This window comes from Juglans microcarpa x Juglans regia, chromosome 4D (assembly GCF_004785595.1).
Source record: "Juglans microcarpa x Juglans regia isolate MS1-56 chromosome 4D, Jm3101_v1.0, whole genome shotgun sequence".
In the NCBI taxonomy this organism is placed as follows: domain Eukaryota; kingdom Viridiplantae; phylum Streptophyta; class Magnoliopsida; order Fagales; family Juglandaceae; genus Juglans; species Juglans microcarpa x Juglans regia.
This window is the reverse complement of record NC_054600.1, coordinates 30588194-30599447: the sequence shown is the minus strand read 5'-3', so window position 1 is coordinate 30599447 and position 11254 is coordinate 30588194. Positions and strand designations below refer to the sequence as shown.

General features: G+C 32.9%; 1 protein-coding gene across 1 annotated transcript; it reads left to right on the top strand.

Annotated features, from left to right (window-relative positions):
- Positions 1-5878: 5878 nt before the first annotated feature.
- LOC121261537 (probable trehalose-phosphate phosphatase D) lies at positions 5879-9312 on the top strand. The gene is made up of 12 exons (XM_041163960.1): positions 5879-6018; positions 6144-6439; positions 6566-6706; positions 6848-6919; positions 7033-7125; positions 7243-7308; positions 7417-7518; positions 7612-7689; positions 7852-7921; positions 8544-8614; positions 8735-8827; positions 9022-9312. Exons 2-12 carry the CDS (start codon positions 6161-6163, stop codon positions 9079-9081), a joined length of 1125 nt encoding a protein of 374 aa, XP_041019894.1. The 5' UTR covers positions 5879-6018; positions 6144-6160; the 3' UTR covers positions 9082-9312.
- Positions 9313-11254: the final 1942 nt, after the last annotated feature.

Genomic DNA, 11254 nt, shown 5'->3' with positions numbered 1-11254 from the left:
TTAAGCAGCTAAAGATCTCCACTTAATCAATGAAGACGATCAGGCTCACAAGTACTCACAGCATTATGGAGACATGATCGACAAATATTATTCGGTGTTCTGCAATGATGATTCATTGAAAAGTTGGCGATGGATCGTGTAGAAGCTGGAAGCGTCTATTAATGGTGATTTTTAATCGAATAATCAAACGTCCTTTATATATGTTTCTAGATAATCCGACTTAATTAGCTTATACTATTTAAATATATATTTGCGTACTTCAATTAATTAATTAATTAATTACTCGTATATATATTAGCTGTGCCCAGAGAAACATTATGATCTGATCATAAAACACAACTTTAATTCACGGATCGATTTGTTTTGATACTGCTATTAATACTTCAAGCTTAATCAAACGAATTATTAGGGTCAGTAGATGTGTGACACTTCATGCATGCGATGGCGTCCCATCTCGATCACGGTGACAAAGATTGTGAAATAAAACAGGAGCCAATCATGTAGAGAATTTTTAAACCTTGTCCATAATTTTCAACTTAAACATGTTGATGAATTCGTCTTTAATATCATGTAAAGTTATTACTTATTCTAAAAGTTAATCAAGTGCATGGCTTGAATATATAGTTAATGAAAAATTATATTCATTATTCTCACAAACCACGTTTTTTTCCCTCTTACCAAATGCGTGGTGGTATATGCAGGATGATGAGTAGAAAAATTTAATTAATTTAAGAAGGAAAAAAAAAATAAAAAAAAATGCGATGTGTGGTCATGTGTGAATCAGATGATATATATAATTGATAAGTAGCAAAACTCAAGTAAATGGTTTCTCTCAGCTTATTCGAAACAGGATATTTTATCTTTGTGATCGATCATCACATTTTTTTTATTTTGTTAATTTTATAATAAAAAGAAAGTAATCGTTTTTCTCGTAACTATATAGTTATCAATATTAATTACACATCTAGGTTAATGCAATATTCCCTTCTATATATTCTAGTACTTTCTATTCTTGTTACTATAGGAAAATATAATATAGCATCATGCATGACCTGATCATGATTTCATCATATTAATGGGTACTCATAATTACTTGCCGTGAAGATCATTTCAAGATTCTTCTAATTAAAAAAACAAGAACAAATCATGTACATTCTTTTAATTTCTCCAATTATTTGTATCAAACGATGGAGCATACGAATTAATGTTTGTGTTCGAGGAGTTCTATATTATTATATACATCATGACATGCATCGAAGGATGTTCGATGCATGCATGTTGGTCCAGTACCGGGACTTTATTCTTTAATTTATGCCTCTTAATTGGAGGCCCTCAAGGACGTTTTAGTTTGGCAGATATCCCAGTTCCAGATACGTAATTCTCAATTAAATGGTTCGATCTCGACCATTGGCATTAGATCAGGAAAATATAGTTTACGGCAGATTAGATGCTATATTTGACCCATATAGCCAGGTTCGTGCATGCATTTTGGCAACTTGATCAGAATAAATTAATGACCTTACCCAAAAACTTTGAGATTCAAAGATATGAGCATCGATCGTGCATGAAGGATTTATGATGTGAAATGGTGGAAACAGTTTTGGATCGATCACCGAAAAGATCAAGAAGAAGTACTTATAACTACTTGGAATATTATAATTATAAGGAATATATATATATATATATATATATATATATATATATATAATATCAAAGTACGCCTGTACAATAAAGAAAGAAAATATCAGCTCGCATCATGATCAGATTGCCATGATCAAATAGTATATAATTCGACCTTCTGTTTTTATTTGGCAACGCAAAGATAATTTGCAAATTGCAAGTGGCATTATTAATGATGCTCAACAATCTTAAGATATTAATTTGAAATCTGAACTCCACCGAAGTTGAGAACTAATCTACTACGACGTTGTATATATAATGGACCATATTATAATTACTAAGGCTCAACTTTTGCCATGATCATGATAAGCTTGAACCAAGAAGAAAACTCTGAAAATTTGGCAATTTCCTTTTTTTTTTTCTTTTTATGTGGGAGCAACAAATTACCGAAAACGGAAAACTGAAATATATATGCAAGTGGCCAAGTTGTCAAATCTCGAAAGGGATCGAAGCGTGGGAATCCCTATCATGAGTAACTCCCATGCAAGCACAAATAATAATTATAATAATGATAATACTAATAATATATAATTTTTGATAATTTTTTTAAGAAATTGTATTTCGTTTTATTAACCGGCCCAAAAATACTATGAAATAAAAGAGAGAGAGAGAAAAATTAAATTTGTTAGCAATTTTCAGTATTTCTTCACTACAAGAAAAAATACTTTTTGTAGCGCCTTAATTCGTTGCAAAAAGTAGACAAAATCGTCGCAATTGATCTTTTCTGTCAATTTTTAGTTCGCTACTCATTCGTCGAAATTATAGTCATTTTTGCTCTTAATCAACGAAAGCAAAAAATCGTTACTTTTATTTAGCTATTTTTATTTTATAATAATCAAAAGTATTACAATTACAAAAATATCTCATAAAAATAAATCTACAAACTTACATGACTTTATATGAAAAGTCATAATATATATATATATATATATATTTTTGGAGAAGTCATAATATGTACTATAACGTTAAATCTCTTTTATAACAAAAGTAACTTTACAATTTAATTTACTACATCAAACCAAGTCAATTTGTAGATTTATATTTGTAGAATCTTTTTGTAGCTAAAGCATATTAATTATTTATAGGATTAGTTGTCACACATTCTAAACCAACATGCATGTCTGAATACTCACGAAAACATTACTCATAAGCTAGCTCAGCAACCTACTCAATTTTCTATCGATCTCTTCCTTCTTTTGCCGTCCTCCAATCTCCTGCAGCTATGACGTTTTAACCCCAACCTATTCGAAGAGACCACAGCATAAGCTAGCGCCAACAACAATAACAAAATAGAAAATGTGGAAACACTTTTATTTTCTGGTCTTATAGAAGAAGAAGAAAAGACAATTGAAACTTGTTTTAAAATGAATTACCAAAAACTTGTTAATTTGTTCGAGTTTAATTATAATAATTTATAAGTAGTTTCAGTTTTATTGTTTTTTTGAAATACTATAATTAAGGAGTTAGAAACGATATCTAGCTAGAAACAATACCATCCTAGTACCAAAAACAGATTCTAGCTGCATCCGCCTGCTAATTGGCACAGATTCCATTCATAATTGTTGTTTAGGCGACCTGAAAACTAGTCGGTGAAGAATGACAGAGATTTGTTGTCACAATAATAGAGAGATGAAGCAATTAAGTTTCCTAATGACAAAGTTATTCCCTTTTCTTGGGGTGTCTGATTCAAAGACTTGATCATCTCAGTAATTAATCTTCTTCCTAGCTAGCTTTTAGCGAGCCTAACTACTCCTTTTGACAATTGTTAGCTACCTCAACTTTGAAAAACCTCACGTGGGGTTGGCGTCAAAGCATCTCCAATTAAAGCCTCTGGTTTCAGTCGTATATTAGAAACAAATTATTAGCAAGAATTGAAAAGAGCGACCTAAAAAACCTATTTTTTTAAGAAAAGATAGAGATTCCGTTTAACAAAAAGAGATAATTGAATCGATACAATAAATGAGTCTATTATGGAACTAGCAATATTGGTTGGCCGGTCTTTAGATTCTATGGGACTCTCTGCATGTGGTCTATCTTGGAGGCGTTCATGATTCTCCATGTAATTAAGCAGGCCAGCTTCTGATGATTATTTCAATCTAGACCAAACATGACACGAAGGAAAAGAAACTTTCGGTCATCTTTATTCGGATGCCTACGACATTTTTGCTCACAACATAATCATGGGCAAAAGAAGGTCGAAAGACGAAGGAAAAGTTAAACCATTCTCGACTGCATGCAGTAAAAAAATAATAATTAATCGTATACAAACTATATATATTTGAGAGCAACGTATGAATTAGTATGAATGGTAAAAGCTCGACGTGCAAAGATCAGTAAACGCCAGATTTTCTGTAAACAGTGCAGCAGCTAGCCATGCACGAATGTTTAATATTGTCAAATCTAAGAAACAAACACGTACGGCCGACGACGTTCCCGGCCGGTTTTTGCTGCAAACTCTGTAAGGCCAGGTTACAGGCCAGGTTGGCCGGCGCTGTACGTTAGTTTCACCGAACTTTTTGTCCAACGGAACTAAAGCTTTACGTCTACTGATCGGATATCGATGTTTAAGCTTAGAGGGGGAAGAACCATGTTTATACATTCTTATTATATATATCCATTATATATAATAATGGATATATCATTATTATATATCCGTTCTTCATAGACCAAGAAAAAAAGGGTCAAAGCCTAACGAGTGTCTAGGGCTTTGTATAACTAGTAGTCTTGAATTTTTATTTTTTATTTTTTAAATCAACGTACTCTTGAATTCTAATTCTTCTACCTTTTTTTTTTTTTTTTTTTTTTTTTTTTTTTATTTAATAAAATGAAGAAAATTACGTTTTCCACCCTCTTAAATAATCATGTATACTTTGCTCATAAAATTATCAATAATGACATGATATTATTATATCCTCAAACTATTAAAACATTATAATATTCATGTAGGCCCACTATACATCAAGATTTAATGGTCAAAATTGTAACACATGTGACATGACTTATTTTCATTCATCCTAACAGCTAGATCAATTAATAGATGATACTGTACCTAATCGTAATTTGAAGTACAATATATCAATATTTATATATAGTACTTTGAGATACGAAATCTAGAAGTCCTGGCTAATAATTGAATAACAAACTGACAAAATCACAAGTTGCAACATTAATAATTAATTATCATTTGGCAATTCTTATCCCCATTTCATTGTAGACCAAACAAATTAACCAAACATATAGAATAGAGGGGTACTTCAAGTGGTCTTTCCCCACGATCCTGGCCAATGCTGTAACATAGTACTGCCAGAACGTAGTACTTTTGCTCTCCCGGCAAATGCAGAAAAATTCACTTGGACTGGGAGCGTCCGGACCTCGAGTACTGGATCTTTTATATATCAAAGTCTCACTTGCATGACTAGAGAGAATAGATCAATCTCCTCAGTACTACTTGTTCCCCATCTGCATGGTACTACACTTTTTTTACGTTTCAAATGTTGGACTTATCTCGTACGTAGAGTTAACTAGTTCTGCGTTTACCCCTGTGCCTCTCTCTCTCTCTCTCTCTCTCTCTCTCTCGTTAAATTACTCTGATCAGTTATTAAGTTGCAGTCTCTTAGAAAAAGATGTCATCATTTATCATAAATGTTATATATGTGGCACATTTAAAGAGCTATTATTTAAGTTGGTAGACTATGAAATCATTTAAAATTCATTATTTTAATAAATAATGATAAGATTTAAAATAAAGAATAGCATTACTCGTACTATGATTAATCTAGAAAGAAAGAGAGAAATAACACTGAAAGTGTCATTCAAATAATTTACAAACAAAAACTCAAAGAATACCATTGGGATGACACTGATTATTTTGTTTGGTGTTACAAATTAATTAGCAACAATGTCATTGAAATTATGAAAGTTTGCACAACAGGATGGTTGAGTATAAAACATATAATTAAGAACAGGTGCAAATAATACATCGTGGTGTGAGGATCGCTAGATCTTGGTCCCTACTCTCGTATTTAGTACTGTGGTCTCAAAGTACAGGGGCCAAAAAAAGGGGTGGTTGTCTTAGTCGTATAGTGCCTTGAAACCCAGTTCTATATTGACTAGACAGCCTTATTTGTGACATGTGAGAGAGACTGCGCGTGTGGATTTCAACATTTTTTTTTTTAAAAAAAAAAAGGAAATATTTCCTCTCTCTTCCTTTCGAGGCTTCTATAAGACCTCTGTTTCTGCTCAAGAACTCATAGATTGGCATCTCTGCTTTTTCTCTGTTTCATTCTCGCTGTTAACCTCCCTAATCTGTTCTTCCTTAAGCTTCTCGAAAACCTTGAGGTATCGTATTACTCTTCAATGGGTTTTCTCAAACCTTTTCAATTGGACTTTCCTTCCATTTCCATCTTCTTGCAGTAGTCTATATCTACCGGAAGTTGATCGTATTTTTTCCGGTGTTTATGCAGGGTTGAATATAGAGAAAATGACTAAACAGAATGTGTTGGTTTCTGATTGCACATCGCGTATTGGCATGGTTGGACTGGGCGGGTGGAAGGCATCATTGCTCCCACCAGCGATTCCGGAAACGCTGGCTACTCTTGGTGGGCATATTTCCATGCCCCAAAAGAAGCTGTTGAAGAGGCTTGAAACTGGAGGAGGAGCCTGGGTCACTGCCTGGGTTGATTCCATGAGAGCTTCTTCGCCTACCCGAATCAAATCTACAGCTTCTCTGCCTGAAACAGAAGAGCGAAGTTCTTGGATTGTAAGTGTCAGGCTTTCTCCAGATTGTATATTTCTTTCCCTAATGGTAATGGTGCGCTATTAATTTTCATACAAGTTTCTAAAGTTGGTATGCAATATGTTTTTTTCCTTCAATCTTCGGGCACAGCTCCGTCATCCATCAGCGTTAAGTAACCTGGAGCAGATAATATCAGCTTCCAGGGGGAAGCAGATTGTTATGTTTTTGGATTACGATGGTACCCTTTCTCCGATTGTCCAAGATCCAGATCGAGCATTCATGTCGAGAGAGGTTTGTTCTCTGTTCCAGAAAATCATTTCCGATGTTTTCTAAAGTTTTTTTTTTTTTTTAATCTACATTTTGTCATTGTTCCAGATTTGGTAAACTTAATTAACTTGCGTTCACGTGTTCTTCGATTTTTCTTTAAAGCAGATGAGAGAAGTTGTAAGGGATGTTGCTAGATACTTTCCCACAGCCATAGTGACTGGGAGATGCAGGGATAAGGTGCATTTTCCCGAACTACAAAATTGCCCTAGTTTTCTAGGCGGTCATTTTATCTGCGAAACTTCTTGATATATGACTTTTTCGATTTTGTTTCTCGTTAATCAAATTTTCAGGTTTATAGTTTTGTAAGATTAGCAGAACTTTACTATGCGGGTAGCCATGGGATGGACATAAAGGCACCATCCAAACGCTCAAAATGCCACAAAGTGAGTTGTAATCTGTACCATTCTACCATCAAAATTTTAAAAGAAAAGAAAAACAGTAACTTTTTTCCAGCTTGCTCTTTTAATTCGTTGTTTCTAATTTTTTGTCCCAACTTTTAGATGATTCAGGGAAATAAGAAAGTCATCTTCCAAGCTGGAACCGAGTTTCTACCCATGATTGACGAGGTTTATTTCCTTTTACTTCTCCGATCTTTCCTCATGATCAGTACTAAAAGACCACACATAAAAAAGGATATATGTCTATATGAAGGACTAAAAGTGTATGTTTTTCAGGTTTACAAAGTCTTAGTAAACAAAACAAGTTCCATCCCAGGAGCAAAGGTGGAAAACAATAAGTTTTGCCTATCCGTACACTTCCGCTGTGTCGAAGAAAAGGTACAGCCGAAAATCTCTTCATTTGATCAATTTTCCCCCCCCACCCACCTATCTATAATAGAAGACTAATATGAGTTTGTGTGTGTTTGTCAGAGATGGGCGGCATTAGCAGAGCAAGTTAAGGTGGTGCTCAGTGCGTATCCACAACTTAAATTGACTCAAGGGAGGAAGGTACGTACCCCTCGTTTCTTTATGTAGCTAGTTCTGATCATGATGTTTCTATTTCAAAAGGAAACAGAACATGATGATGATCGACGCAAAAAACATTCTGTGAATTTTTGTAACGTTCAAAGTTTTTAATAGCATGTTTATATGCCTGACTGTTTAAAACAGGTCTTAGAGATCCGTCCAACCATCAAATGGGACAAGGGAAAAGCCCTTGAATTCTTGCTGGAGTCATTGGGTGAGTATGGAAGCAACTTCTTTGAGCAAAACGCAGGAATCCATGACAAAAAGAAAACGATAATTCTTGCTAGTTCTCATGATCGATGTATTTGATTATAAATTATATACAATGGCCGTACTAGTACTCCATTATATATAATTAATCAAATACACTATCGTCGAATTTTAAATGACTGGAAGTACATTTAGATTTCGATTCTGACAATCTGCATCTTTAAGTACTTAATTTGGAGCAAAAAAAAGTATATGAAATGACTAATTAATTTCTCTATAATATAAAAAGAAAAAAAAATCCTGATATATATCAAAACAAAGTTACTTACAAACGAGATCAAGATTTATAATTGCGCGCACTACATCGCATTGCAAATAGATAAATAAATAAACAAGTGCGTGCGTGTTGGATAATTTTATTTCTTTTCATGGTAATCATGTTGTCTTTTCATTGTATGCTTGGTGCATGGCGCATTTTAAAATAAAGTTCGGGGTTAACGAAGTGTGTGTGTATATATATATATATATATATATATATAACCTAGCCGGCCAAAAATATATAATAAAGCTGGTTTATTGTCCAATATTTCTAATTGTTCTGGTCAATATATGCCTCTGATCTTTAGGATATGCAAATTCTAATGACATTTTGCCGGTCTATATTGGAGATGATCAAACGGACGAGGATGCATTTAAGGTATATTTCTATCGAGTACGATCTATTCTGATGAGTGATCTATTAATTTCTTTTACTATGCCATGCAGCTAGCAGGATGCTAACCTATTATATATTTTGTTTACATTGGATGCTAATTAGGTTTTGCGTGATAGAGGTCAAGGGTTTGGGATCCTTGTTTCTAGAGTTGCAAAGAAAACAAATGCCACTTATTCCTTGCAAGAGCCATCTGAGGTATATACGTACGTACGATCATGATTAATATATCGAAACTATTAAGATAAAGTTTCATGTGTTTGATCGATCGATATTGTTATTTAAAACTTAATAAGATCAAGATAAAAGATTATAAATTAGTTTGTATTTTGCATGTTATAATTATAATAAGCTTCATACATATATAAATTTCGTTGCTAATTAATTTGCAGGTCAAGGAATTTTTGCGGCAATTGGTGGTGGAGTGGAAAAGACTGTCGCTGCAAGGCTAGGACAATATATATGTAAATTAATTAATTATAAATATTATTGATCGCATAATTTTTGGAGTGGGATTAATTTTCGCTAGCTATCTGCGTGCTTGTATGTTTATGTACACCTTTTATAAGTACATCTTGAGAAAAAAATTGCAACTGTACGTACGTTTATATTTTCTTGTTTAGAGACTGTAAGTGATTATCAAATTAATTAAAAGGAAAAAGAATCTTTCGTAAGTTTGGAAATTGTTCAAATACTCTCTCTCTGATACATGATATATATAGATGCACTGGCAAATATGCCATGCCCATTTTCCTGCGTACGTACGTGCATGTATGGGATCGCGTACTCGTACAAACCTATCGACGTCGTAGATGATCAGCTGGCTACCAAAGTCTCAAATTAAAGAATATGTTGCAACTTGTGATGATGAGCTAATATTTAACATTCAGAATCTTCAGCAATAATCACTACAAGAAAAACGAATTTTTGTGATCAATTTATTACAATCAAAAGATTATTTGTAATTAATTTTAGTTGTAAATAGTTATTTCATTAAAATTAACTGATCATAAATAAATAATTTTTTTATAGTAAATTAAAGCAACTAATTCATGAGAAGAAGGTAATAACCATGCATGGTTTCTCATGTTAAAAGCTGCTTAATTTCTTGATCATTCAAAGGGCAGTACTATACGTACCATACCCGTCAATTGCTTTCCCCTTCAGAGGGACGTACAAAGTGTTATTTAATTTAAGAGCTGATTATAAACTATAACCACTAAAACGACAATATTTAACAAGTACTAGCTAGCCAGTATATATATAATATTATATATAAATATATATATATATATATATATGCATGCAGTAGCAGATTATATATATATATATATATATATATATATATATATATATATATATATAGTACGTTAGATTTTCGATCAACCGTGTGCATTTTTGCGCCATGAATATATGAAGTACTGTAGATATTTACATTATGTTAATTTGAACAATGCGCGCTCGCGCGCACACATAATTTCAATAGTAACCTCATTTGTAATAGATAGTTGTATGAAATTACCACTTGTTCCAAAGGCATAAACTGATAGGAAGAGGTAGATTTTTATTATTTATTTTATATCTTAACACTTTCTCTCACGTGTAGGCCAGACTCTTCATCAATGGGTGTCTCAACACGTGGAATGTTTAATTAAATATAATAGAGTGTAGAGTCAGGACTTGAATTCAAGACTTCTATTCTGATACTATATGTGAAATTACTATTTGTCCCAAAAGCTTAAGCTAATAGGAAGAGCTAGATTTTTATTATTTATTTTATATCTTAAAAAGTTGTAAAATAATTATAAAAGATCAGTTGTGTGCTTATCATTTTTCAAGCAGTATTAATAAATACTACCTTTATCATATATACATGTACTTAATTAGTCATTAATTGATTCATTTTAAATGGTGTCACGAGTTAACCGCTTAAAAAGTTACTAAAAATGTAAATACATAATTAAGTCGACCCATGAAAATGGTAAAAGTACTCGAGGTGGAAGACAATTTTTTTTATAGTTTAAAATTATTTATAGTTTTAGCAAGTTGCTGTTAGCTAGTTTTGAATACATGACTAATGACTCATGCATAAGCACATGATATAGACAGTACTTGGAGAGAGATCCATGCATGGTCCCATATATCACATTCCCCAAACCATGGAGGGTATTGAGGAAGGAAGAATTACTATATTCCGTTTCTTTCTGATTCAGTCAATAGCATTTGTCTATTTAATTTGGGGGGGGAACAAAACCAGGTCACTATCTGCAAACGGGAGCCTTCCCATATGAGTAGTGGAGTACTACATAAAAACTCCTGAAATTATTAAGTTCGTGATCATGTGCATGCATTACTAGTACTGATCATGAGGACCACATGATCCTTTTTTGGTGCATTCCCAGGCCAAGTGTATATAATTGGCCCCTTATATATTTTCTTAATTAGTTGGTTTTTACAGCTATTTAGCTATTAACTACGTACGTGGATCAGACTATTTCGCAGTCAACGAATAGAATTATGTGAATTCTAGAACTTGCTTATGTTATATATATATATATATATATATATATATATATATATATATATATATATATATATAATTGCATATATAAAAAAGGGAAAAAA

Excerpts from the sequence above, each read along its gene's own strand:
- LOC121261537 (XM_041163960.1), top strand. The coding sequence starts at position 6,161 with ATGACTAAACAGAATGTGTTGGTTTCTGATTGCACATCGCGTATTGGC. Across the intron at positions 6,920-7,032 it reads CTGGGAGATGCAGGGATAAG|GTTTATAGTTTTGTAAGATT; the intron begins GTGCATTTTCCC and ends TCAAATTTTCAG. Across the intron at positions 8,615-8,734 it reads CGGACGAGGATGCATTTAAG|GTTTTGCGTGATAGAGGTCA; the intron begins GTATATTTCTAT and ends GATGCTAATTAG.